This window comes from Branchiostoma lanceolatum, chromosome 8 (genome assembly GCF_035083965.1).
Source record: "Branchiostoma lanceolatum isolate klBraLanc5 chromosome 8, klBraLanc5.hap2, whole genome shotgun sequence".
NCBI classification, from domain to species: domain Eukaryota; kingdom Metazoa; phylum Chordata; class Leptocardii; order Amphioxiformes; family Branchiostomatidae; genus Branchiostoma; species Branchiostoma lanceolatum.
In genome coordinates this window covers 6,438,349-6,465,939 of record NC_089729.1, presented here as the reverse complement: position 1 = coordinate 6,465,939, position 27,591 = coordinate 6,438,349, and the positions used below count along the sequence as shown (strand labels likewise).

The window sequence follows — 27,591 nt, the reverse complement described above, 5'->3', positions numbered from 1 at the left end:
TCCTGTCCCAGGCTAGTCCAAAGTTCCAAGATGGCGGTGCGGGTTGGGCAGGCTGCGGCCCGGGCCGGGGCCCCTCCGTTCTGCCTGGGCCTGTGCTGTGGCGATCCGCAGGACATCGAGCAAAGACAACGGTCCAAGCAGATCGACAAAATGCTGGCCAAGGAGAAGGTCCATCTCCGCAGACAAGTCAAGATCTTGCTGCTAGGCGCCGGCGAGAGCGGCAAGTCCACCTTCCTCAAGCAGATGCGCATCATCCACGGCAAGGATTTCGACGTGGAAGCGCTGAAAGAGTACAGACCCACGGTCTACAACAACATCGTGAAGGGGATGAAAGTGCTCGTGGACGCTCAGAGAAAGCTAGGCATCAAGATGAAGGAGCCAAGCAACGAGCTGTACTGCGATCAGGTTATGAAATTCGAAGGAACGATCAAGATAGACACTGCCCTGTTTTTGGAGTACTGCCCCGCTATCAGGTCTCTGTGGTCCGATGCGGGGATTCAGGAGGCGTGGGACAGAAGGAGAGAATTCCAACTGGTAAGAAATTCCTCCTCTTACAACTTCTAGGTATTCCCAGACACACAGCTTCGGATGGGTTGTTATAGGGACTGTGTTTTTGTCCTGTCCTGTGCCTAACAACCCCCTCCCCCCTCGTTAGTACGAAATGAACTCATTCCGGACCCGACGCGTCTCTCCCCGCCCAGTTACGAAGACTCCTGTTTTGTTGTTGTCCAAAGTTCATCTTTTACGAACGGTTAACAACTTAAAAACAGTCTCCCCATAATCCTCAAGTCGTATACTAGGGGTACAGCATGTATGAAAAGCCTGGGTAAATACACAGTTTGTGAAACTGACGCAGAAACCCACACGACTTTCACGACGCCAGAGGCGAGAGACAGCCCGAAATGACCCGGACTCCTTTCACACTCCGCCCAAGATTTGAATATGTCATCTCCCTAACAAAGCAGGGCCTCCCAGCGACGCACCAAATTAAAATCACCATTGTCGGGATTCTGTTCACGACGTAGCTATTATATCTCTACCTTTTCAAGGAAGGGAAATAGAAAGCCCGAGTGATTTTCTATCCTGAGCAGGGGTGGGAGGGGGGCAGATGTAGCCACGCCCGGGTGCGGTTGTTGTCCCAAGGGGTGACCACAGACTCGCTCTCCGGGATATTCCCCTTCAAATCACCCGACAACTTGTTCCTACATTCCTCTTACGTGTCCCTGAGTCACGTCTTATGCAAAGGGTTTAAGGAAATCTTGGAATAGCTCAACAAACTTAGCAGTACCACGAGAAAAAGTTGTCTGGGCCTTCCTCGAGTTGATGTTGTTTGCAGGACATCAGGAATTGTCAATCAACTGCACAAGACGTTTATTCATTCCTCAGACTGGGCCTGGGTTCGCGGAGGTAAAAAGTTTCTCTGTGGCGTTATCCAAACACATGATACAGACATTATCTAAAAACTACAAAAATAGTAAAACTATGCATAGTAAAACATTGACTGGTGGAATTTATATAATTGGCATAATAACCTCAGGGTCATCCCCCCAGGCAAGTTTGGGTTCACAATAGGGTAAGCTTTCTTGTTACCATAAAAAGACAGGAATGATAAGCGATATGTGTTAAAAGCCACAATCATAACATATCAAAGATAGAGGTAATGATTTTTTTAGAATCAAGACTTCTTATGATTTTCATACAGTATTCATATTGTGAAAATTACATGAATCGAAAAGTAAATGAGATATGGAAAATTGGTTTGTTTTTTTGTGTGTACACTACAAAGACTTCAATATCATTGAGTCATTTGTACCATTGTACACCAGTACAGTGTTTTATTACTTTTAACATTGTAATCAATTTGATTAACTATGGTAAGTAGAAAAACAGATTACAGAGGACTCCAGTTTGGTTTCATTCATTGAATCATTGATTAGTGTTCTTTTCCTGTTCAAATGTTTGTAGACATTTCACAGTGGGTGTTGTCTGAAATAGAACAGGGAAATAAGATGGGACAAAGACAACTATATAGAAAACCAGAAAACATTTTCATGTTAGTATTGCTACTGTAATTTGATACCTGCTAGGAATCTGATGACTTGTGACTATTACTAATAGTATTAGCAATTTTGATTGGCACAGTATATCTGTACTAGAAAAAAATATTGAAGGAGTATCATAATGCTTAATGGTTCAAAACGGTTTCTTATTACTCACCATGATGACTGGTAACAGTCACCAATCACTGGGAATTCTCTGAATCATCTCTGTATTATTCACAAACATATCAATGGTCGAGCTATTTCAGGAAACAATGTATGTTTACAAGTGAAACACTTCCCAGTTGGTTGTACAGCAACATCCTGGATGAAAGAAAGAAGATCAAATTTGTCTCTTATATCCTAAAGATTTCCCTATTCTCTATTTTGTGGAATAATATGATATTTGGCTAGTTAATTTTAATTCCAAATGAACAGGTCCATAATCGATGTAAAGATTTGTGACAAAACGATAAATCTAGAGACTTTTCTGATAACTCGTTTGGCATTTTAAAGCAGTGATGCAACATGTTACATCCCAGGTTTATCGCAGAAAAAAAGGCATTTTTATGTGGTGTTGGAGCATTTTTTATTTCCTGCAAATATTGATGTATGAAGTGAAAGGTCAACGCAGGTCGTCCTATAAATCTATTGAGACAAAGTATAATGTTTTTTCGATGGCTGGTAGTGCAGCATGGTTGCACACCCCATGTTTTCAGCCAACTACACAAGGTCACACCTACTCTTCTTGATAAATGTGTTGGGCTTTAGTTTTAAACGTGCAGAGGTTTCAAGCCTGAAGTGTCTTCATACATTGGTCTCTTTACAACGTCCCCTTTCCCCTTCAAAGGACAAAGGCACCCCAACACCATATCGTGCTTGTCAGGGCTCGACCCATTTAAATGTACACAAAATGTAGTGAGTGGAAGAATCAAAGTTTTTCATACCACTATGCTAAGGAGACAATAGCAAAATTGTGTAGTAAATTCAGAATCAGGGCACATGTGTTGTTATGAACCCACTATGAAAGTATTTTTGCCCTTTAGATCAGATAAATGTATGATGATTCATTAATAGAATAATACGATTGCTTATTATTCATCTCAGAGTCAGGACCTGAACAGTTACATGTGTTAGTGGTGGAATTTTCGAGATTGAATAATTAATAGGCATGTTTAGATTATAGAATTTTTGAGGTAGTGATAAAACATTGATAGATATAGCAATGAACAGATTTTTAGTCTTAGACAAAAGCCTGCAGAATTGATATTTTCAGCAATTAACTTCTGTAATGAGTGATATTACAATATAATTTTTCTTTAGTGGTTTCTCAAATAAGTCATAAAGATCATATAAAAGAATTTGAATACCCTACATATAATACTATTAATAGTTTATAGAGAAACATGTAAGTTAAATGAACATGAAATTCTAGTTAACCCACAATTTTTTCCTTTTATGTTCAGTTCCATAGCTTACATGCTTTCAGGACAAGAAACAATTTGCTGGTAAGATGAATATATGCATGAAAACATAGTTTTATTGCTGCCAATACAGTTAGTAGCTAAGTTGTGATATCCTCATATACATGTAGCTGCAGAAGCTTATTTGCCAACTACAATCTGAAATCAGCCAAATTTAAAGCACCATACCACTCTCCGACAAATGCTAACAGGTCTTACCAGAGCTCTTAACTGTGTATGATGATAATAGATTACAGAATCCTTGATGATTTGTAGCATAGAATTTAGAAAACAAATAAAAATACATTCTTCACTACACTGAATGATCAGGAAAACATGCATCATGCACTAAATCATGGGAAAATTTGAAATAGCATTGCAGCAGTGCCATCTGTTCTTCCCTGGAACTGTACTAGAATGTAACTTAACACTATGCTACTGTATACCTACTGTAGGATTCCTTAAGTAGATGGTTCTAACACCAGTTTTTGAAAGGGCTCTATAGCTATAGGGTTTGGTTTCATGCAAGTTGTCAATGTAATACATTTGTATGTCTAGTTTCACTTGTACGCTATCCTCTTGAGCTGACTCAGAATCTGTTCTTGTACCCAATTTATAACTGTAAGCTTACTGACTGCACGGTGTCTCTCCAACACTGTTTTGTTAGGCTTTTAAAAGCTTTAGTGTTCAACCCTTATTTTCAGAGACATTCACTCTGTTTGAACCTAGCCAAATTCCAAATCCTGTACAGAAATAAACATTCCGCAAAGGGGTTTTCTTGCTTCCAAATTATACCTACAGCTTTGTAGTGACCTTGTCCAACAAATGTATCTTGATCTGTCCAATTACGCATCTTATAGATGAGGTTAAACAACAGAATTCTTCCGGAATCGCAGAGGTTTATCCGTATTTCTGCCTTGTTGGGCACAATAGCATGGCTGATTTGTGATGGCAGTGTTGACCTCTGACCTGGTGACATTCCAGGCTCCCTCCAGGAACTACCCACTACACCCAGGGTTTTGTGTTTCTGTGACTCTCTGGACAGTAGGGATGCAACAAGGATGGACATGTAATCAATCTGCTGTAATCAGGCTGATAGACTATTGACCTACTAACTGTTAAAGGATAGACCAATCTGTAATGATCTTCTTGATAGACAGTTGACCCAGTAACTGTTAGAGACAGAACATGAGACATTGTTTTTGATGTGTGCGCAGAAATGTGCATGTGATTCCCGAGAATTTTCTGTTTTCTGTTATTATACTATCTTGCAATCAGCTTTTCAAAAAAATCGTATTTTTGGATTAATATTTCATTGTGATATTTTGATCTAATCTAATCCCCAGAAATCCTCCAACATGGTTCAGTCCTTATAGGTTCCACCCAAAATTCAATCCTAATAGTATTACAGTATCAGTTCTCGGCATTTGTGTCTCCTCTTACATGGTAATACAGAAGTATACCCTCATTATCCTTGGAGATGTTGATAACAGATAAAGATAGGCCATTCCCTGCAATGACATATATGTAATTACTGATATCGGGTGCTTGGTACATGTATGATGTAGGTGTCTCAGATATTACTGTTGCTTGTGTGTTTTTCGTTTTTCCCACGCATCACATCCATACAAAACAGGTTTTTCATCCTTCGGGCTGGTTTACAATTCTACAACTACTAGTCAACATGAAGCTGTCATTTCATGATTACAGACTTTCGATACTTAAGTTAACACTGTGTTCAAGGCTACCGCCTCCCTGCTACAAGTTAGTTTAGAAGTCCACGGTCAAAATAGTACACACACATGTATGTGGTAAAATTGAAAAAAAAAAAAACCACATGAAAACACTCACTGACAGGTTTTGTAGGAATAACAGATTAGTGAAATGACCTTTCCTGCACTATGTTTAGATCATTGCACTCATTTGCAGGGATAATTATTGAGCTGGAGCATTATTTCTAGTTCATTTGATAACCCCATTGGAGCTGTGGGCATTTGAAAACAGATAGCCTTGAATCAAACAATCTCCTTGCAGAGGGTGAGTTTACCGAGTTACATGTGTATTAATGGATTTGCAGTAAGTAACACTAGTACTAATAGACAAATTTTGTTACATGGAAACAAAGTATCTGACTTTTAAAGTAAGGTGAGCCATTATGTCAATGTACAGGAAGTGAAATTGTATACTTGTACATGGAAAGAAAGACTCTTTAAGACTAATAAGAGACATTGCAAATTTGTTTCCTAATGGACATAAGCAAATTTGTCCCTCCTAAATGCACATAGTCAAAAAGCAGATAGCAACGGATTATGCTACTACATGTCCTGGTATATTTTCCGACTGGGTGAAGGGATGGTCATGTTGTTAACCGGCATAATCTACATGTTGTACTGTGTGGTCCAGTATGCAGGTAGTACTGTACTATGATGTAGTACACACTCCACTGTAAGCTATCGTGTGGCCTGGTAGTTTATGCATGTCCACATATCATGTTCAGACAGGGAGACTGACACTGGTGTGTTGTAGTTTGACCCAAATTTGCAGAATACCAGATGTTACCTGTCCCTCTGTGGTATACAAAAGTCCAGAGGTCCGCTTATTGTCTAGCCACAAACAGCTGACATGATATCAATACCTCTGTCACGGAGGTTATGTTTTTACCAGCGTTAGTTGATGTGTTGGTCAGTATATTCTTTCCAAGGTGGTTTGATTGAGAGCAGGATACTGGTGGGACGTTTCTACTCTAGCCTGTAATTGCTACAAGTTTGAGTTATGATTCAAGCATGCATGTACTCATTTTGATGTAATGTTACAGTGCATGTACATTTTTGTGCAGATCAACCCAAAAGATAGATTCCAGGCTAGATATGTTCCATATATCGTTGTCGCTTCTTATTCTGCGTCTCTTTGATCTACATGTACAACAAATACCTGGAGCGAGTCACTTTGTACCGTCTACAAATTGTAATGAGCTTAATTTCGTTACTCTGTATAGCCCAAAGCAAAATGAGAAATACATCTACCTATTACAGTATCCCTAAATACTGTAATGGCATATACATGTACATCTTTTCCCCAATACTGTAAATGCATTTAAGTTCGCATGGTTTTTATTTCGCGCTAAGGCGAAAATGGAGTGTTCGTGGTGGTTTAAGTTACATACTGCTACAGTATTGGACAAAGCGCTATAGTTACATACTGCTACAGTATTGGACAAAGCGCAACGTTTGTGTCAGCGCAAAAACCGCGAACATAAAACCACCACGAACAATTCTGCATTTACAGTCAGTATAGCTTTGGTAAATGTTGCCTACTGAGTTGTGATGTTGAGCACCGGTAGCATGCTGAACTGTAATTTGCATTCTGGTGGTGCGGGGACAAGTTTTTGCGAACAGTCTGTCTGTCTGCATGATAAGTGTTTTATATTCTGTAGGCTATTTCTAGTAGAATTGCTAAGGTTTGGGGGGCATCCATTCTATGACACAGGAGGAGGAGGATGTACATGTTTATATTGACAGGTTTGTTTTATGAGTCAGAGGAACATTTCATCATGCAGATTCCAAATTGTTTCATATTTTGCTATACACATGTCACATTAGTATAACTATAACTTATGAACAAATGAAAGCTAACAAATGCTGGCATTGTGCCTTATAGTATAAGCCACAATGCCAGTATTTGTTAGCCTTCATTTGTAGGGTCGAATACAGGTACATGTGTATTACATGTAGATCTGTGCGTAGTGAAATGTATGGATAAGTGGATTAAGTGAAACGGCTACTGAACATCTGTCAGAACAACAAAATTCAGACTTATGCCTACAAGTTGTTTCAATAAAGATCAAATTGAAATTGAATTGAACTGTATTCGAATCAAAAGACAAGCGGTTTCATGATGTGTTGAAACGGAAGAACCAAACAAAATGATTGATATTTTTCTGTATTTTTCTGCCTTGTTTTTGACGTGTTTTAGGCTTCCCGTTTTGTCCCGTTTTCTTTATGTGACTTGTCACTTAGGCAACCTTGCAAGACAACGGGACAAACTAGAAATCCAGACAAAAACACCTGAAACATGTCAAAAAACAAGCCAGAGCCAAACTTCTGCTTGGACTGGGAGAGTAGGAATGCAAATGAATTCCCCCATTTGTAACCACCAGTTGGGTACATACATTGTATTGCAAACATGTGTTCTGTAACAACCACATCTTTCTCCTATCAGAATCCTTAATCTCTTAACCCAGCAGTGTATAAATGGTACCTTGGAGAAGGCCTGTTAGCCTTGGTTCATGAGCTAACATAGGGAGAGGGCACAGATTTTCAGTTACTACAAATTGCTCAGATTAACTGACTTGAAAACTCTGACTTAATCAAAGCTTACATGTAGCTTGGTCCTCTAGCGATTTATGTATATATTCTACCCTGTTTATTTGATAGTCTCCAACTCATAAGATCATTTTCTGTCAGAGGAAAAACAGAAATAATGTGAAGACTGTTTTGGTGTGACCGTGTGAGATCTGAATAGGTTTGTTGAAGAACCTAAGGTCCAAGGCACTAAAAAGTTTGCAAAAAAAAAGTTCTTCTTCAATTTGTCAGTCAGCCTTGTTACCAATATTTGTTTATGTAATCCAGGTGTTGTTCCACATGTCAGCACAGGGATCACCTGAGGTGAACATGCAAATAAGGATCAGTTTCCACCAGAGTTCAAAGGTCGTTGTAGTCTTGCAACAGGTTTGGGTAATGAATGGTACATCCCCTTTCCACTAGGGGCTGGAATTGCTGAGTGACCAAATATTTGACAGATTGCTCTAAGAATTTTATAGATAAGGAATGAATTTTCTAAAACGTTTTTGTGTGCTTTGTTGTCTTTTAATATGACTTTTACATCTTGTATCATATTCTGGTCGTTCAACAATCGCTGTCTGGTGGAAAACAGGTCCAAGGAAAGCACTAGTACTCAAATCTTCCTTTTCATCTCATGGGGGCTAGTCGAAGGCCACCACATTCAAAATACATTTATTCGAATTCACTGGATTTGTAGTAATAGATATCACTAAAATTTACGTTGAATTATGTTTTATGAACTGTCTTGAGGAGAATCTTTCATGGTTATTTCGCTGACAGAGTTCTCGAATAATCTTTTATGGAAAGTTTGTGTGTAATTTTGTGTTAGCCCTGATTTTTCTGTACCCCATGTTGTCCCTTTTCAAGAACTCCTGTAACTGCACGTGAGTTGTGTGACAGCTGTGATGGTAATGGTCTTTAAAAAGCTGTCTAACATTAGTAACAAAAAGTCGGCAGTGGCTTGTAGTCCAATCAATATCTGTTCCCTCTACAATCGTGCTGTGACCTTTTGTTGCTTCAACTACTGTGCTCCTTGGATCTGAGTGTTCCACCAAACAGCACAATGAGAAAGCTGTCAGTTTGAATGTGCTGGTAAGCATGTGTATATGAAAGGGTGTGTGGGCGTGTCCTTTCAGAAGTGAACAAGGTTCTAAGAGGTGTAAATGTAGCATACGGTATTCTTTCTAATTTAAAAATAAGTATCGGCTAAATATGTGAACTCAAGCTGTTCAGATCGAGCTAGAAATAGTAAGCCTAGGATTAGGAATGACATTAACTGTAGGTCTTCAAGTCAATCATCACACTGGCAAACATTTGTTCAATCATCCATTTTGTTACTATTGTTTCAACCTTGAGATGCTGAAGATGAGTGATAGGTGTCACTCGAAACATACAGAAGTAAATCTCCGAGTTTTATCCAGTGGTAGAGTTTGAAATGTCTTCATATATTGTTTCGACTGTGAACTCAAAGATTTTGTCAGTCTGCCACAAAATTAAGTGAATGTACAGTGTTTTCGTGATCTCCTTCCAAGCTAATGCCTGCTTCCAGTGAAGTCTTCCCATAAAATTGCATCAATGTATGACAAACAAGGTCCTTTCCTGGAAACGGAAAGCAAGGGATTTGTTCCTGGAAAGTGCCCTGTATTCCCCACAGGGCTGTTCTGTTAGAATTCTCAATGTTCATCAACTTCATGTAAAAATTCCAGAAGGGGAAGATAGATTTTGCTGCTATAATCTGAGTAGCCTGACTAGAACGGCGCTCTGGCGGCTAGCAAGCCCATATTGCCCAGGACAGGGAGAGGTTATGTAACACGGGCTCAGCTAGCCTGGGTGCCATCCTAATTTCTACCGGGGCTCCTACACTCGCTACCCTCAAAAAATTTGTTGAGGGTAGCGAGTGTAGGAGCCCCGGTAGAAATTAGGATGGCACCCAGGCTAGGGCTCAGCTGCTGTCATCCCAAAACCAAGGAAGAAAATTCATATGGCCTAATGCATGAATAAATCCATGGAACAAAATATATCATATGTCAATAAAACTTGCACAACTAGCAAAGCAAAGCTGTAAAATCGTAAACAATAAAACTACATTTACGTAACGTTGATACAAAGTGTCACTCACTTTTGAAAATAATGATTAGGCAGATGATCCCAGTTTCGGGGAACAGGACTTCATGAAATGTTAGGGAATATTTCCCAGGGTGAGGGTTTTGAACAGAATTATTCTGTATGGTACAGAAATGGAATTTGGATTAAATATCTATTTACTACATGTAGTATCATGCTTTGCTATGTCCTTTTCCTGTGTCAAGAATTGTGACAGGATTTCAAACAATTGCACTCAATACGTGTGTTGTTTGATAATGTAACATACGCCCATACAATGTGGCTTTCAAACTGCCATTCCTGTCCTTGGAAACAAGTGACCCATTTTATTGCTGTCAAATTACAGCACATGAGAGCCTAGTGATTGCACACAAGGCTGTTGCTTGGAGGACTACTTCCTTTGTTCAATCCCAGGCTGTAGTTACCACATCTGACAACATTTATAGCCGTTGCCAGGACATGAGTGCTTCAAAAACACTACCATTACTCTGCTAATGCCTGGCATAACGCATCCAAAAGAACTCTTGATTGCAGCTGATTTGTTTTTGTAACTAGCCCTCTAACCCACACAGGTGAATTTCCAGTTTCAGTGTAAAAAGAAGTATTTTAATTTATACAGTTGTTGGTGATGACTTTAAAAAAGCGCAGGTGGATGACTACACATCAGTCCCCACAGCTTGATTACCTAAGCAGGTGCAGTCATTGAGATGAATGGTAAAGTAATGAAAATATCCGGCAGCTCAGGACTCCTGGTACTGATGAGTTGTGATTGATGCTGATCTATCCCATCAACAAACGTTGATTCTCCAATCCGCGGTATATCATGCTTATTATAATTACAGTTACTGTAGTACAAAAGACGAACCAGGGACCCAGTTTTTTTTTATACAAGGAAACAGGGGCGATGCTACATCCTCATACTACTTTCAGCCCTGTTATCCTTGGGTCAAGAATTTCCAAAAGAGGAAAATTCAGTTTGACCACTGACTATGCCAGAGCACGGGTGGCTACAGTCTTCAACTGTGACTTGTCTGACCATGATTTCACCTTCAGATTAATCAGAAAGCCCTAGAATACCCCATTTTTGTTATCTTACTTGTGTGTTCGAAAACTCCCTTCTTCCTTTACAGATTTCCTTCACACCGTACACTTATTTTTCTCTAAAAGAAAACTGATCTCCAACCCACATGATTCCTCCACATTGTCTTATGAACACAGGTGGAATCAGATTTGTGTTGTCAGCAATAGTTAAGTCTTCAAAAATATCAACGTGCCAATATTTTAGTGAAATTATATCCATGATGAAGGCCAGTATAAGACCTTGTTAAGCCTTATCTGTATTGAAGTATGTGAATTAACAGTTTTTAACAAATTTTGAAATGCAAATTAACAGTTTTTGGTATGTTTTATCCACAGGGTGACTCAGTGAAATACTTCATGGAAAATGTTGACAGAATATCCAGTGTGGTAAGTAGGACAGTTTTCTCTTGATGGCATTACTTTTCTTTGTTTTTACATTTGTTTGTTTGTCCTTAAAATTTAAATTTGAAAGAGTTAAAACTCTTTGTCAGTTTGGAACTTTGGATGAGGTGAAAAAAAATAACACATTCAACTATACAAAATATCTTCCCTAAAATCCTTGCATTCAAGGACCATGACAGCACACAGAATATACAACCCAAGCAAATTGAAGGGAAAAAGCTTTGACACACTTCCACTGTACATACATGTACCACACCTTGTACTGGGATCAATACAGATCAATTATTAGTGTAATCATTACACTAATTATTGATCTGTATTGATCCCAGTAATGAGTATTTAAAAAAAAAAGTATTTCTGGGAAAATGTATTTGTGCAGGAAGACCTTTTCTTACTTGTACAAATGCCACTATCAGTATCACCATACCGTTTATGTTATACTATGAAAGGGGAAATGTTGGCAGAGATTTCATTTCGCAGTAGGGGGAAGATGGAGTGTTTGCGATGGTTTTAAGTTCGCAGTTGAAACAAGGGTGTACATATTGGCAAGCAGAAGACAGAACCAACATTTTCGAGATGGTTTTGAATTGCAGCATAGAGGTCACTGTGAAAACCATGAACATAAAATCATCGCAAACATTCCCCCTTTTACCGTACTTTGTAGCCTCTACCAGGCTCCGCCGGATGGCTGGAAAAATAGTAGAAATTGGCCGTAATAGAGTGAATAGTGTGCCAAGGGAGTTAGCTACGGAGGGAGTACATTCTGCCATCGACGTTTCCAGCCATCCGGCAGAGCCTGGTAGAGGCTACGTACTTTGCACAAAACCCTGTACTGGCCCATCCAAGACAGAGTTTTACCAGGCAAGTCTCAAGAGACCTGCCCAAAATAACACCACCAGAGTACATGTACATGTAGCTCTGCCATTTGCTATTATTACTGGGTAGTATAGTACCTACTAGAAAAGATAGGGTGCTTGTAAATCATGTGCTGCATGTCATGTACTTGCTTCTTCTAATTCTATACACATGCATGGCTGTCCCAGATAATTAGATGTGATTGGGGATAATAATTTGTTTACACTAGGAACAATTCTACAAACAATTCTGCACTGTGTCCACAATTTATTGTGATACCCACACAATGTTTCTAATCAGAGCTTCCCATACAAAATATTTATTTTTTTACATGTACCAGTTTCCACACATATTACAAATTGCCCAACAGATGATTCTATCGTGTTGTCAGTTGTCAGAAATCACAGCATAAGGCCACACCAATTTATTTTCTTGGTTAACGGAATAAAAAAATGTAAAAAAAAATGCTAGATTGGAAAAACAACACGAAAACAGAATCTCAGAGGAACGTTTTTACTTTGGTGCACACAGTATCAGGGAGTGAACAGGGTCAGATGCAAGCCTTCTGTTCTCATGATTTTTTGTGTGCTAAGATTAAAAATAAGAAATTAAATTGGTGTGGCCTAAGTGTTCTGCTTTGGCAAATAAAGCACATGTTTATAGTCTGGTTTTGGATTCAGGGTCCTTGTGTACTGTTCTTTGCAATGTATATTTGATTCACATAACCACAAACAGGATAAGCAGGATATATGATGTTTATTGCAGAAACTGAAGAATATGTGATAAGAATTGAGTATCATTTCTTTCCTTCAAATTTTGATAATGTTTGTGCTGTTAGTTTCATTTCAAAATATTAAGGGGGAAAACATATTAGTCAGACTTTCTAGTTTTTTGTCAACAACTGGAAATAATTCCACTGTCGTTGATAATTTCAACACAAGATGTTACAGAGATAGAAATTAGACATCAGCAAATAAACCATGTGTCATTGATGATTACGTGACCAGATGTTACCTGCTCCAAGGTCATATTGTAACAGGCGCTTACATGTGTACACAGTAAATTTGCTTGGTATTTCTACCCTAAAGTGTTAGTGCTGATTCGGGTTGACGATCTTGCAAGTTACATGTACATTCAGTTGCAGTGTTGTTACCTTACTGAAGACTTTTGATTGATTGTTTGAGTTTCAATCTGAGAAAAACACTCACCATTATTAGTTTACGATGCACATTGTCCTATTTGACTTATTAGGAAGTCTGGAAAAATGACATGTAGTAGTCCAGCAGGACCAGTACTAGTACTGACAGATGGTCTACATCAGCTTTTCCAAATTTTAAAGCTTCTTGTTCTGAACCATGAAGTCCTTGTATCAGTAGTACGAACATTTTGATGCACTTTGGTTTTAACCACCGACAGAAAATATATGTCCCTAGGACTACATGTAGAGGCTTTGTAGGCTATTTCCAGAATAGATCACCACAGCCAGAGCTGACAGTTCATTTTACAAAGTGTGGCTCATTAGTAACATGGCAGGTTCCATGGGACCTGGGGGAATCGTCTGCTGGCCAGGCCGCTACATTTCATTGGTTAATGGTTCTTGTCTGCATGTTGATAGATATCTCGCAGGATACAAAATAAACTTTTGTCCTTTTCCCTATTACCCTACATTTTATTGGTTAATGGTTCTTGTCTGTATGCCTTTAGCCATCTCGCAAGATATTAAATAAACCAATATCCTTTTCCCTATTACCACCGACTGTACGTAACAATGTCCATGGGTATTCAACTATTGTGTAACCGGTGCAATGGCCGAGTGGGTAGAGTGTTCGCCTTGCATACGGTAGGTCGTGAGTTCGAACCCCGGCCGGGTCATACCAAAGACTGTAAAAATGGTACATACTGATTTCTCTGCTTAGCACTCAGCATTTGGGAAATAGTATGGAAGTTAAACACACACCACTACCAGTGGACTAGCCCCCTGCTGTAGTGATTGCACAAAGTGTGGCCCAAGGGCTACTGAAACGGAGATGGGCGCCGCCCTATGCACCATCGGTGCGGGAAGGAACTTTGACTTTGACTTTTGTATCTTGGAGTAATAATTAATATACAGCACATGTACTACTGTACAGTACACACACAATAATGCTAGTGCGATTTCATAGCACGCCTCCCTAATTTGAAAAATACTACTTGCAATCAAATTAGAAATACTACTTGCAATCAAATTAGCCATGGATCTTATCATTGGTAATGAATCATGATAAATTTGGAGGATGATATTGTAAAATTGTAAAAAAGAATGCCGAACAATTATCAAACCCTGCTGCTCATGTATTTTCAATCTTGTGTATGCCAACAACATGTAGACATGATTTAGACACTTGACTGATGATGTAAATCATGTGATCAAAATCACATTGATGACAATTCAGATTATGGTGGTATACATGTATATTCAGGGTCGTAAAGGAAAAGTTTGTTTCCGTATATGTTTTTTTGTTTTTTACTGAGAGGTTGTCTGCACTGGAATGCATGCGCAGTTGTCACATCTATCAGTACATCCTCTCACTGTCCGGAAACAAAAACAGGACATTTCTTTGCTGCCATGTCACCTAAAGGTGTTTTTCCTGCCAAATTGTTTGAGTCCATTATGATGCTAACAGGCCGTTCTGTTGACAGTTTTGTGGCTGTGTCAAAAGTTTGTGGTCCAGTACCACAGGACAGTGAGGTTTTTTTTTTGTAAAATGTAACGTTACATGTTTACAATTGCAACCTGAACCAATATTCCTACAATTCATCCCCCTCCCTTTAGAATTATCCTATATGATCTCTATCATCAGTCTATGTACTGCAGAAGGCTTTGATGTAGCTTTGTGGTTTTGCTTGCCCTTGAGGGTTTTGCTGTGCGGCAGAGGTTCTTAATATCTTAATGTACCATGCCTGTAAGAAGGCTGGGATGCCTAAATCTCCACACTCATGTTCCATTAGTCTTCCATCCAAACCAAGCTCCTTACATAAACTCTGACTCACTTCATCCACCAGGAATTTATGCATTATCTTGTAAAGTGCTCTGCCAATGGCCCAATGGCAGTTTCAGCCAGCACTATTACCTTCACCAATCGCCAAGAAGTTTATATGTTTTGGGTAGCATTTGTGTGTATGTCTGTCTGTGTGTCTATCTGTCAACACTCAAGAATGCCTTGATGGATTGTCTTGATATTTGGTATGTGCCTGGGTCTTGATGAGACCTCAATATGATAAAATTTTGGGCGGCCTAGCAGCTTTCTATGGCACTGCAGCAGTTTTGATATCTTGTGTTCTGGACAAGCTATTGTCAGAATTTTTGGGAAGACTTGTTTATGAAAACAGAATATGTTTGGGCCCTCTAGTATTACTATTGTTTATGCCTCAGCTGCTTTTTTCATGGAGGGCTTGCACTAGATCTACTTTATTTCTCTTTTCTTTTATATGTTTTCCTTAAACTTTCCTTCTTTTCAAACCTATATTCTTTTAGCTTTCCAAATTGCTAGTAGATGATATTCGTCCTGCAGTTTTTCTGTGAATTACAGGTTGCAGGTGGGTATTTGGAGTCCTCTAAAATTCACAATATTTTGGCACATAAACAAAAAATGGTATCATTAGCTCTCTATTCATTACATTTGTAAATTCAAGTTTAAGGAATGTGTGGTTTTGTCTTTTGTTTCGTGTCTTTTCTCAATAACAACCTTGTAGAATAGCTTGCTACAAGTAAATATGTACCTTTGATAGCTGATATGGGTGCCAGCGGAGGAAGTGCAAACATGTAATGGTTTGTCTCATGAATAGGGTTCAAGAATGTCAAAAATTCAGGAACACCTTTGTGGGTGGGACTGACGTTTTGTGCCAGGGACTTAGTGTGTTTTAATGGTGTATAACAAGGAAACAGATTAGTAACTGGAAAGCTGACATTTGTGTGCAAACGTAGGACATCTCCACCATTCTGGTACAGACATTTTTGTTTTTTATTTCGCGCTAAAGACGAAAATGGAGTTTTCGCGGTGGTTTTAAGTTTGCGGCAGCGCTATAGTCACATACTGCTACAGTATTGGACAAAAATGTTCGCGGCGGTTTTAAGTTCGCGGTGAAACGGTCACCGTGAAAACCGCGAACATAAAACCACCTCGAACATTTCTGCATTTACAGTAACAGTAGTCAAAGGGATACTGTCCTTCAATGTCATCTAAATTGGTCTTTTTAGTGACAACTGAATTTCTTGGTGTGAAATCAATTTTCTCCAATCAAGGTTCTTTGGGTGTCAATCATTGCCTGGTTCCTCAAAGTAGAAATAACGAAATGGCAAAATACATTGTATAAAGTCCTGGCATACAGTGCTGAGAAAAGCTGCCTTTATCCCTCCCAACTGGTTATTTGTGAAACAACCCTGAGTACATTTGGGAAGGTCCATTTTGGATCCGAGGACGTCTCCGCCACTGACAGACAAACATTTGTATTCATGAAGTTTGAACTCTGCTAGCCTTGAGTGCTAAGAAGGAATTTGAGCGAAGAAAGTGAGACTTGCTTTGACAAGGTCAGCAAAAGTTGCCCAAGGTCAAGACCCAAATTCTGTGCATAAACATGGCCCTCAGCTTCAGTGGCTCACTGGGAGCTTGGAATGTACGCCTGCTGAGTTCTATGTGAAGCTGTGCATGGGGGTTACTGGATTGTGTATTCTATAGAGATTTTTGTTTTGCATTTCAGATTGAAATTCACATGACTATGATACAGTAACTTTTTTTCTGATTTAATGAATTCATTCTGAAGGGCTAAACCTTAATTAGAAGGATTTTGACTTTTCAGGATACAGTAAAACCCCATGTCTACCCCTTGCATGGCTGTTATGACTGCTGCTCTGAACAAGAACTTCCTAATATCAGACTTCAATCAACTGGATGGGGTCAGCTTAGAAAATTTTCATGGGAAAAATGAAGTTAAAAAATATGTTTGTACAAGTGGATTTGATTCTTCGTATTTGAAAATAGACATTATGACAGTATTAGACTTGCATGAATTTGATTTATGATATCTCCCACGGACAGCATATAGAATGTACATTGTAAAGAATGATCCTGAAAGTGTCACTGAAAATGCAAAAATTAGACATTGTACAGAATCCTTTTGGATTTTCTTACAACAATAAACCCAAAATAGCAACTTTAGAATGCCTGAACAGTCCACATAGTTCTGTTACACAATTGAAAGTCATGCTCAGTTCCTGGAAAGGGAACCGAACTTCCTGAAATGGAAATTCCCAGAAAACTGTGAGTGACCTCTGTGTTGATACAGTAGCAGAGGTCAGGGAGCCCGAGCATGGTCAGGGGTGAGCAGAGGTCAATTGGCTCCTTTCCTGGTGGGTCAGGAAGTTGTAACTCCCACTGGTGATGTGAGAGAGATTACTGTTTGGCTACATCATTACCATCCTGTGAATCTGGGTAATTTTGGAGCTTTCTGTCATAGAGATTTATTCGTCAATAGTCAGTAGATATCAAGGACATTGATATAATATATGCATGTGAAAGCCCGCCGAGGAGGACAACCTTCCCACTGATGCAATAAAAAAAACAGCCGTCATCATCAGTACAGTAGATATTAATTATTCAACCTAGCTAGCGTTTGCCCAATTTTTCACATGAAGGTTAATTAAGATTTTGTGCTGAATTTGCCTGAAGTTTGACAAAAAGGACACTCATTCAATCAATTGTCATCTGTAGAACTACTAGAACTTTTTTTCAGAAGGCAGGGCTCAAAATACCCACCCGCAGTCTGTTATGTATTGAAAATATGAAATATGAAATATTGAAATTGTTGAAAAAATATTGACATTTTGAATTCTTAGAACAAGATTATAAGCAACTTGCAATTTGGCAAGCTATAGAAGAATACAGGCTGGACCATATCAAGAATCACATATTTCATTTATTCCTGGGTAACATGTCTATAACTTATGTGGGAAAACAAAAATTGAATACAATATTTCAAGCCAGGTGTGAACTGCAGATGTGCTGCAGTATGCTGACCTGCTGGGACTGTGAACATGAGCTAAACTATTTTAATCTCTGATGTTGAATGGAGTCAGAAGTGAAGCTGTGCTCTATTTATGGGAACTTATTGAACTGCAGATGCAGTTGTTAAGAGGCTTGTATGTACATGTAGGTGTACATGTGTAAGTGTGGGTGTTGTAGAACTTCTAGAAGACATCATGCCTTCCCAGTTTGAGATCTCAATTCCAATCAAAGCAAAATTAGCTGAGAAAGAAAAACACATTGGAATCATCTGAAACTTTTGGTAACATCCCGCCAACTTACATGTTGTATATTTCATGCTGTCACATTAAGGGTTCTAGTGTTACACACTTGTGGCTCCCAATATTCAAATGGCCTACATCTAACGTGTTATGTGTGCAATTTGTAATTTTAGTTTTCCTTAAAGCAATTCTTTTATGTTCCCTCTTATTGCTATAAATTTGAGGGAACATAAATGTACTATTATTATACTGAATCGTAGTCAACATCATGCCAGTTGCCACTTATGATCATAGTTAAGTTTATTACATTTTTTTTGTTGATGTCAATGCAAATATCTACACATTTGTAAGGCTGGGAGGATCCTGTATAATTATAGAAAAATGAATTATCTTCACTCTCACACAGTGCACACTGAACTTGAAAGATGAGATGAGATGGGCTTAAGAGTTTAATGTCCTAAAAGTAAAACATGAACTGGGAGATTCTTGTATAAAGACAAATAAATTAGGGAAAACTCACCTACTTTATAAGGAAGAGACTGAACTTGCATGACCATGATGAATCGCATGGTAGGTATATTGAATTTTTTTGAAACCTAATTAATGTCTTGATGCTGATTTAAGATCTTTATCTCAACTTTTGATTGCCAAATAAATCTTTGGAAGACAAAGTTAGAAGAAAAACAAGCAAACAAGGAAAGATATAGCTAAAAGAAGACCACTGATAGTGATAGATAATGTTTCTGACCATGAAAACTCACCCACGCATACAATATCCCCACAAGACTTATGCTCATGCATACCAAGAGCTGAAGCTTTCCTTGGATCTATCTGTAAAAGTGGAAAGCTATTTTCCATTACCCCTTGGGAAACACTCCCCAACTTTTAAAAGAGTACAGACAACTGTGGATCTACAAAGAAGGATTTGCTCGCTCCCCGGGCTGGCCTTTCAATGCAATTTCACACAGAGGTCGTGTTATGTGCAGTAAATATAGAGGCGAAACAAAGGCCGGCTTTTGGAAAGCGGCGCGCTTGCAGCCTTCCATGTGGGAGTGTGTTCACTGCGATAAACAAGTAATATTGCTTCCCATAGATCACTGCCAGTGGCTTGTATGCAAGCACACAGAACTGAAGAAAGGCTCTTATCTGTGTAGCGTCTTTCACATCCCCTATAGGCACCCGTGGCATTTATTGCAGCCCACTCCAACATCGAGGAGAGCTGTATGATATTACACTTCGTTTGAGATTCTTTTTAAGTCATTCAGCCATGGCGAGATTCAAAGCTGTGCGCGTTGAAAATGTAATAATGAAGCTGATTTGAAAAGCAGTGTCTCCGCGGGCTCACAGTTTGTATGGCAATGTACATTGTCTACGTGTATGCATCTAGGAAAGAAGGTTGTTAAACTTGTTCATTTATAACCATGCAAGGTAGTTTAGGTGCTTTTAAGTTTCAAGTGATTGGTGACACACTTAATTGCTTCTGAAAAGTATGAAAATGATTTTGATGTAAAATGTCATTATTTCATTTAAAGGCAAATTCGTAATAAGATTGAAAGCTATGTAGATACGGCATTATGAAACAGAAAAACAAGCTCCAGGAATAGTCCCTACATGTGCCTTCATTGAAAGACACAAATATCAGCAGCTTTTACAGTAAGATGTAGTCTTGAGTGACTGTAAAGTAATTATAAAGCTATCTGCCACATGGCCCAATCAGATTGCCCCCACCTTAGATCTCGTTGTACCAATGTGTAACAAAAAATCAGAATTGACATGTGAAGTGTAAGCTGTCAGCTAAAATAGGCAGCAATTAACTGAAGAATGGACCATTCTTTTGATGTTTTTTGAGATGTTGGCTTCGAATTGGATGAGCCAAAAATAAGTCTCAGAGTTGGGCATGATTGCATTAGTCTAAGTGCATGTGGAATCGTGTGTTGGGGATGGTTGTCATAGAAGGGAGTTGCTAATGGACACAGGTGAAGGGATGATTACCTTAAAGTTTGTCAAATCATTCATATCTTTATGTTTGTAGTGAACAATTTTGCTTTGGTCTCATTTAATGTGCAGCTTGATATAATGGCTACATTATGTACATCATATGTGGTCTCGGGCATTTCATAACTAGCAGCAGTTTTAGAAACAGATTAGAGGTGCAAAGTCCATACAACATAATCGCCCAAATGGTGAGTTTGCAGGGCAGAAAGCTAAATCTGTAGCATACTGCTTATTCTGGCACATGTGCCATTACAGAATGGGTGCCAAAAAGGCTGCCCCAGCTGGAAGAATTTGAAATAACAAAGAATGTCTTGTTGCAGGATGCAGGTGAGGGTGCCACACCATGTCATGTCCCTTAGTGGACCACCTGTCCCTGCTTTGTGCTCAAGGCGCTCACAACCAAAACTTCCAGTCTCATCTGCATATGATCCTCTTGAGCTTTGGTTTGCCATTCAGTGTGCAGGATGATATTTACCTGAATATGGTTGAATCACCACGAAAGCTTATCCTACAAATGTATGTCACAGATTCAAAGCCCGGTATTGTAAGGAGTCCTTTAGGACACACAACGATAGGAAAGTCACAGTTGTCCAACTGTAGAGCTCCAATACATGCACCTGCAGTTTGCATCTACAAAGTTTTTGAGATTACAGAAAGAATTCAGTTGTAATTCGCAATTAGATATGTTAATAAAGAATTGAAAGAAAGAATTGAAAGCTCCATATAAAGTAATACAGGTTTGGAAGTATGAATCAAATATTACACACAAAAAAACAGTTTATCTATTTGGTATTTCTGGAAAGACTTTCTAAGTTTCTTGTTTATTCATGAGAAGCTCAAATCCGCCTGCAGGCCGCTTTTCTTTGAGGTCCTGTGCATATTACCTGACCAGGTGGTCTTATCATGATTGACAGTTGCTTGTGTAGTTTGATGATTCCTTCCCCGTGATCAGGCAGGAAGTTCTTCCTCACGTACATGTCTTCACTACTGACACGTGAGGAATATGCTGCATGTTACACAAGCAACTGTCAATCATGACAAGACCACCTGGTCAGGTAATATGCACAGGACCTCAAAGGAAAGCGGCCTGCAGGGCGGATTTGATGATGAGCTTCTCATGAATAAACAAACAAATCTTTCCAGAAGTACCAAATAGATAAACTATTTTTTGTGTGTAATATTTGATTCATAGTACCAAACCTGTATTACTTTATGTGGAGCTTTCAATTCTTTCTTTCAATTCTTTATTAATATATCAAATTGCGAATTACAACTGATAATTCTTTCTGCAATCTCAAAAACTTCGTAGATGCAAACTGCAGGTACATATATGCATCATATAACTTTAAGGCCGTAAGCTTGTCATGATTTCTGCATGTCTTGACTACCGTGCAAACCACAGTGTGTTCAGCACTAAGGCCAGCTCCTATTACTTTAGGGCACAAACATGTGAAGGCCTGATAGGAATGGAAGGCCAAGTTATCTAGCAGTTGCCCTGTATTATCTGTTAAAAATAATGTGCTTAAAGTAAGAAGGTGCTCTTACTCTTAGCTCTTATCATTAACGCCCACACACACACTCACATTCCCTTTCAAAATTTGGTGGTGAGAAGCTACATGTACCTATGTGAACCTGAATGTCTTTGTTGGTAATCTTGTGGTAAACGTGATGTTACAAAAAGGTTGTGTTATTTGGGTTCCATCTATTATGTGCAAAGACAAAGGAAAACTTTCAACTCATTTTGTTGAATTGTTGTGTGTGATCAAATTAATCTCTTTTATTGTATGGGGATGTACATTGTATATGTATGTTTTACTTAATATTGTCTGTCTGTTGCAGGAGTACATTCCAAGCAAGCAAGATGTCCTGTACGCAAGAAAGGCCACCAAAGGCATTGTGGAACATGAATTTGACATTAAAGGCATCCCGTTCCTCATGGTGGATGTGGGAGGTCAGAGGTCACAGCGTCAGAAGTGGTTCCAGTGCTTCGAGTCCGTCACGTCCATCCTGTTCCTGGTGTCCTCCAGCGAGTTCGACCAAGTCCTGATGGAGGACCGGAAAACAAACCGCCTGGTGGAGTCACTGAACATCTTCGAGACGATAGTGAACAATAAGACTTTCACGGAAGTGTCCATCATCCTGTTCCTCAACAAGACGGACTTGTTGCAAGACAAGGTCAAGTACGTCAGCGTCAAGGAGTACTTCGCGGAGTTCCCGGAGACGTCGGATCCACACAATGTGACGGACGTACAAAACTTTATCCTAAACCTGTTCGACGCCAAGAGGCGTGAGCGGAACAAGCCGCTCTTCCACCACTTCACCACGGCCGTTGACACAGAAAACATCAAGTTCGTCTTTCACGCCGTCAAGGACACCATCCTTCAGGACAATCTTAAGCAGCTCATGTTGCAGTAACCACGGCAACCAGTTGCCATAGCAACAGGTGCTCCTGCTGCTCCTTTCTTGGCAACTTGGTTCCCATGTGGACAACATGGTTTGTCCTGCTCCATGGAGTTCTTGTGCTATAGTAAGGTTTCCCAGAGTTAAGGATGTAAGCACCAATGCCATTGGTTATCCATCATTCAGAGATAGTGTGGCCATCGTGCCTTCGATGACGTGTCTTAAAGAGTTGACGACATTTAAGAAGTCCTACAAGTAATGATGACCAACCATTTTCTACCAGGGGTTTGAAGTCAGGCAGAAGGTCTCTACAATGCTAATCAATTATCCAAAACTTATTTCACATTGAATTACAACAATGTTACATCCAATTGTTGGGTGATAAATTGATAATTATAAATATCAGTTGGTGTGATTTGAAACAAGTCTCAGGCCAATTCCATCGGTTTGGGCAGTTTGAACTAATCTGCAAATTAGTTGTTCACAAGTGATGATTCTTATTGCCCATTTTGTGTGCTAAACTTGATGATTCTGGCTTTTGAGAAGGACTGAATAATCAAGCAATATTACTTTGGTTTGGCAGCTACGAAAGGGTAAGCACAGACCAGTGGCTTTGATACTGTCTGCTTATTTCTTCTTTCCAAACTGCTCTTCTGACTTCTCCCATAAATAACTTTTATAAACATCTTCTGTCAAAAGTCCCATCCTTTGTCACACATCTACAATCTGTAGTGTCCATGCAAAACCGATAACCTTCTGTCACTGTTATGATATAAACTTCGCTTTCATGACAAGAAACTCTCTGGTCGGAAAATGTTCAGTGCTTATTTGTACTATCCATCAAAGCTGAGGCATTTGTTATCGTGTAATAGAGGCACGTTTGTTTTGCCAGTGATCTTTTGGTCAGTACACTATGATACTGTGAAAGGCAATTTTGATGTAACACAAACAAAACAGGTGTCTTTTCTACTGTAATCTGATGCTTACTGTAACTGAACACAAAGAATGAATGATATCATTACAAAGGTGACAGACAACACGTGAAAGACATGCTCAAAAACTGTCTGTCTTATAGATAATGATCAGATGGGTGAACTTCAAATTGTACCAAATTGAATATGAAGATAATTATTGATACTTTTGGCAACTGAAGAGCAAGAACGCATTGGTGCTTTTTTTAAACAGAATTTTGAAACCCAACCCAAATCCATGGGAATGACCAAAAATTCTTTTTGCACACAGAGTGAATTTGAAGGTGCTGTGAAATGTTAATCGAAACAAAATGCTTGACAGGATGTATTCATGTCAGTACAAAATAACAGTTGAGGCTCAAACTCTGATCAAAGATACACATGCAGAAATTTGACTGTTTGACAGATTTTCTACCCATTTTGCTGCTGTGTAGACCAACACATGACTGACTAATAAGCGACAATTGCTGTTTGGATGGGTTTTAACCAGTGTGTGAGATGACAGGGAAACTCTAATGTGTAATAACTGACCGAACTCCTCATGATTGTATTTCTTAATTGTACGGTAGATGTTTTGGATATGAAAGCAATGATTACTATTGTACATATGTAATGTAAATCATCAAATTAACCTCCAAGACTGATAAGTTGGAAGCCATGACTTTAAGTGTAAGTATTTTTTTCCCCTATTATTTTCATCTTGTGTTTTGTTTTATACAGTCATATACTCATCACATTATTAACAATTCACCCATGGTATGCTTCTGAGCGTTAACTTTGTTAAGTTTTGCTACACAGTGAATTTTGCTATGGTCTCTATATGATAGAGTTCACATTGTACTACAAATAATTAAATGATGATTTAGAAACAACATGTGATCTTCAAACTTTCAAGGGCTCGTGGTTTACGAATTGAAAGATCTTTTGAATGTAAACTTGAATATGTGAAATTGAGGATAAGGCTAAAGTTTGTAATCAAGACAAGAGACTAATGGATAGAAAGCTTGTTGTATGTAGAATAGCATGGTGTTTGAAAGGAAAGGGTAGAGTTGAGAATACTGTATGAGGATGGTTAAAGCCACTGAAAAGGAAATACCGAAAAACTGCTAAAAACGTGATGTGTGTGGACTAGCAATACTGACTTGTATTGGAATGTGACAAGGCTAGAAGAAAGCCTTAGATTTAGAAGTACGGTAAATGAATGGAGAATTTACTCTTCCAGGTTGTCTTGGCTTGTCACTTAACATTTAGAGGGATTCAACAGTCGATCTGTATACCAGATTAGTAAATAGAAAAGTAATCTTCGGATAGTTCTTACATTTTTAAGCATGTGCATGCATGTATGATTTTGCATGCTTGTTTAATTTATGATTTATAAATATATGGGTGTGGTGGTTATTATGAACACTCAAAACTTATTTGTGAATAATTTTGATTTTTTTTATGAACCAATATTAATGTTGTAGGTTTTCGTTTGTGTTTTTGAGGAAGAATTTTGACTATGGCTATGTAACTGCTTTGTGGTTAGCTGTTGCATACTTCGCTTTCTGTGGGTAAATACTACCTTAATGTCCTAGAAGTAATATCTACGCAACTCTGATTTCTACAGTGTTTTATACAAGAAATGCCATTGTGCTAAGAGCCACACTACAGAAACAGATTCTACTTCATATTTTCATTACGAAACCTTGTACTCTACATGTGACATTGCCTGAAGATTCATGTTGGCTGCTTCACTGAAGCACTGTTTCATCTATCAGTGATGTTAACACATGTAACGGTAGATGATTAACAAATGGTAATGCTTGGTACAATACTTTGAGTCTCCATACAAAGTACAAGGTTTCTGATTGGTTGTGAATGCAGGATATGTAGTATAAATGTACATTGTATGTTGAAGAAAATGTTGGAAGGCAGAAGGATAGTTGAACACAAAATCTTTGACCATGTTTACAGCTATATGCTCAGCCACCAATGAATGCCATGTTCATCAGATAGATGGATAGTCTTTATGCATTCCTTAAGCTAAATCTATGACATCCATATTATACAGACTTTAAAGAAATAAACAGGAAATGTGCCAACATAGTTGTTATGAATCTGAACCCAATAAAAACAAGGAGTATTGTATTACTATTATTGACTAGTGGCAAGTATTTCAACTGCTTTGTTTGATCATTCCATTTCTGTTGTGAAAGTGACACTGCAATGACATCGTGATGTAAACCAATGGCTGCTTTTATGGCTATGCTTGCTTGCTTTCAGAGTGTAGACTTAGGTAACAACAGTATGTGGATTTCAGGATGCAGACTGTACAGTTTGGTATCATAGTGTAGACTTTTCTATCTTGAACTTGAAGTGCTGATAGACCTAGAGGCAATAGTAACTCTGTAACCAGAAACATTTTTGTCTGTGGAAAAAGAAAAAAAAAGTGCCATTGACGTACATGTGAATGGTACCTAATACTGTTACTCTGTGAAGTCATTGTCTTTTAATGGTTTTGTAACTTTTGGCTGTGAATTTTCTCTACTGACAGTGACTCTTCCCTTTGTACAAGAGCTGAATATAAAGCCATGGTTTGCTTTAATAACATTGTTTCCTTGTTTTCATTGTGTGTTCTTCATTTAAAAAAATATCCTATCCTGTCTGAGATTTTGGTAGGATTGAAGTCATAGATTATACATATAGCTGTGGTGCATACATTTTTTTTAATCCATCAAAATTCCCCTATGCTCCTTCCAAATTTATCTGACTCACAAGCAGCTATGGTATAGACAGTGAATGTCTTATTGACTGTTAAGTGACTAGTGCTAAAGGTAGTCTTAAGACACCATGAAATTTAGATGGCATTTCTTCAACAGTTATTCTCGGAACAAAAGAAGAACAGTTTCTACAGTTTAATAGTGAGCTTTGTAAGGTTAACAGGTTTCTTTTACAAATCTTTGGGATATATACACAGCAATATGAAAACTGAGTCATATCTTGAAACTCACCATAGAGTGATAGCTTTTAATTCTGATAATTAGCATAGACATGGCAGATGAGGTATAAATGTTTCACTTGTACCTTTGCTGCACTGTCACTGGCAACCAATAGGGGGCGTCTGTTGATGGACAAAACTAAACCACCCCTCATGTCGACCCCTGGAGACCAAGTGGATCAGTCTGCTAACCTTTGACAGAAAACAAAATGGCAACGTCCATGGGGAGGGTTTTGGTTCACCGTGTTGTGACTTCTTTCTCTAGAAAAGGCAGAACAAGACACTGTCTTCACATACGGAGTGGACGGTAAGTTATTTGTGGGAGTTGATGATAGAGTCAACGTTTAATTAGTAACAGGAAAGATCTTTGGGTTGTTTGGACGCAAAAATTATGTTACCAAAACGATGCCCCCCTCCCCTTATTCTCACGAGGTTTTTGTATACGTTGCGTAAGTTCATTTAACCCCTCCGCTGCTAGATGAAATTACACCCTGCTTCAGGAACTAAATCTAAAATGTGGAAATTAGCCGAAACGACTTCCGTAATGTCACTGTTTGTGACTTGCACAAGTTTGCTTTCATAATTGCGCTAGATAGGAAAAGCCCCCCTCTCATTGGACCAGCGGCACGCTGACGGCGTCGCTGCGTCCTAAACTGGATTTGTGTTACCCTTGACTTTCTAAT

The 27,591-nt window shown here is 38.8% G+C and overlaps 2 protein-coding genes across 2 annotated transcripts in view; both read left to right on the top strand.

Annotated features, from left to right (window-relative positions):
• Positions 1-6: 6 nt before the first annotated feature.
• Positions 7-26,518, top strand: LOC136440867 (guanine nucleotide-binding protein subunit alpha-13-like). Its single transcript, XM_066437012.1, has 3 exons — positions 7-534; positions 11,362-11,412; positions 22,397-26,518. The coding sequence occupies exons 1-3, from the start codon at positions 31-33 to the stop codon at positions 22,970-22,972; spliced, it is 1,131 nt and encodes a 376-aa protein (XP_066293109.1). The 5' UTR covers positions 7-30; the 3' UTR covers positions 22,973-26,518.
• A 572-nt stretch (positions 26,519-27,090) lies between these two features.
• The window catches only part of LOC136439637 (uncharacterized), a 35,336-nt gene continuing 34,835 nt past the window's right edge, over positions 27,091-27,591 (top strand). Inside the window, exon 1 of the mRNA XM_066435109.1 lies at positions 27,091-27,215. Coding sequence (XP_066291206.1) covers positions 27,118-27,215 — 98 coding nt within the window. The 5' untranslated portion in view covers positions 27,091-27,117. The remainder of the gene's footprint in view (positions 27,216-27,591) is intronic.

Coding starts and splice junctions, on each gene's coding strand:
- LOC136440867 (XM_066437012.1), top strand. CDS start 31: ATGGCGGTGCGGGTTGGGCAGGCTGCGGCCCGGGCCGGGGCCCCTCCG. Junction 535..11,361: donor GAAGGAGAGAATTCCAACTG/GTAAGAAATTCC, acceptor TTTTATCCACAG/GGTGACTCAGTGAAATACTT. Junction 11,413..22,396: donor TTGACAGAATATCCAGTGTG/GTAAGTAGGACA, acceptor TGTCTGTTGCAG/GAGTACATTCCAAGCAAGCA.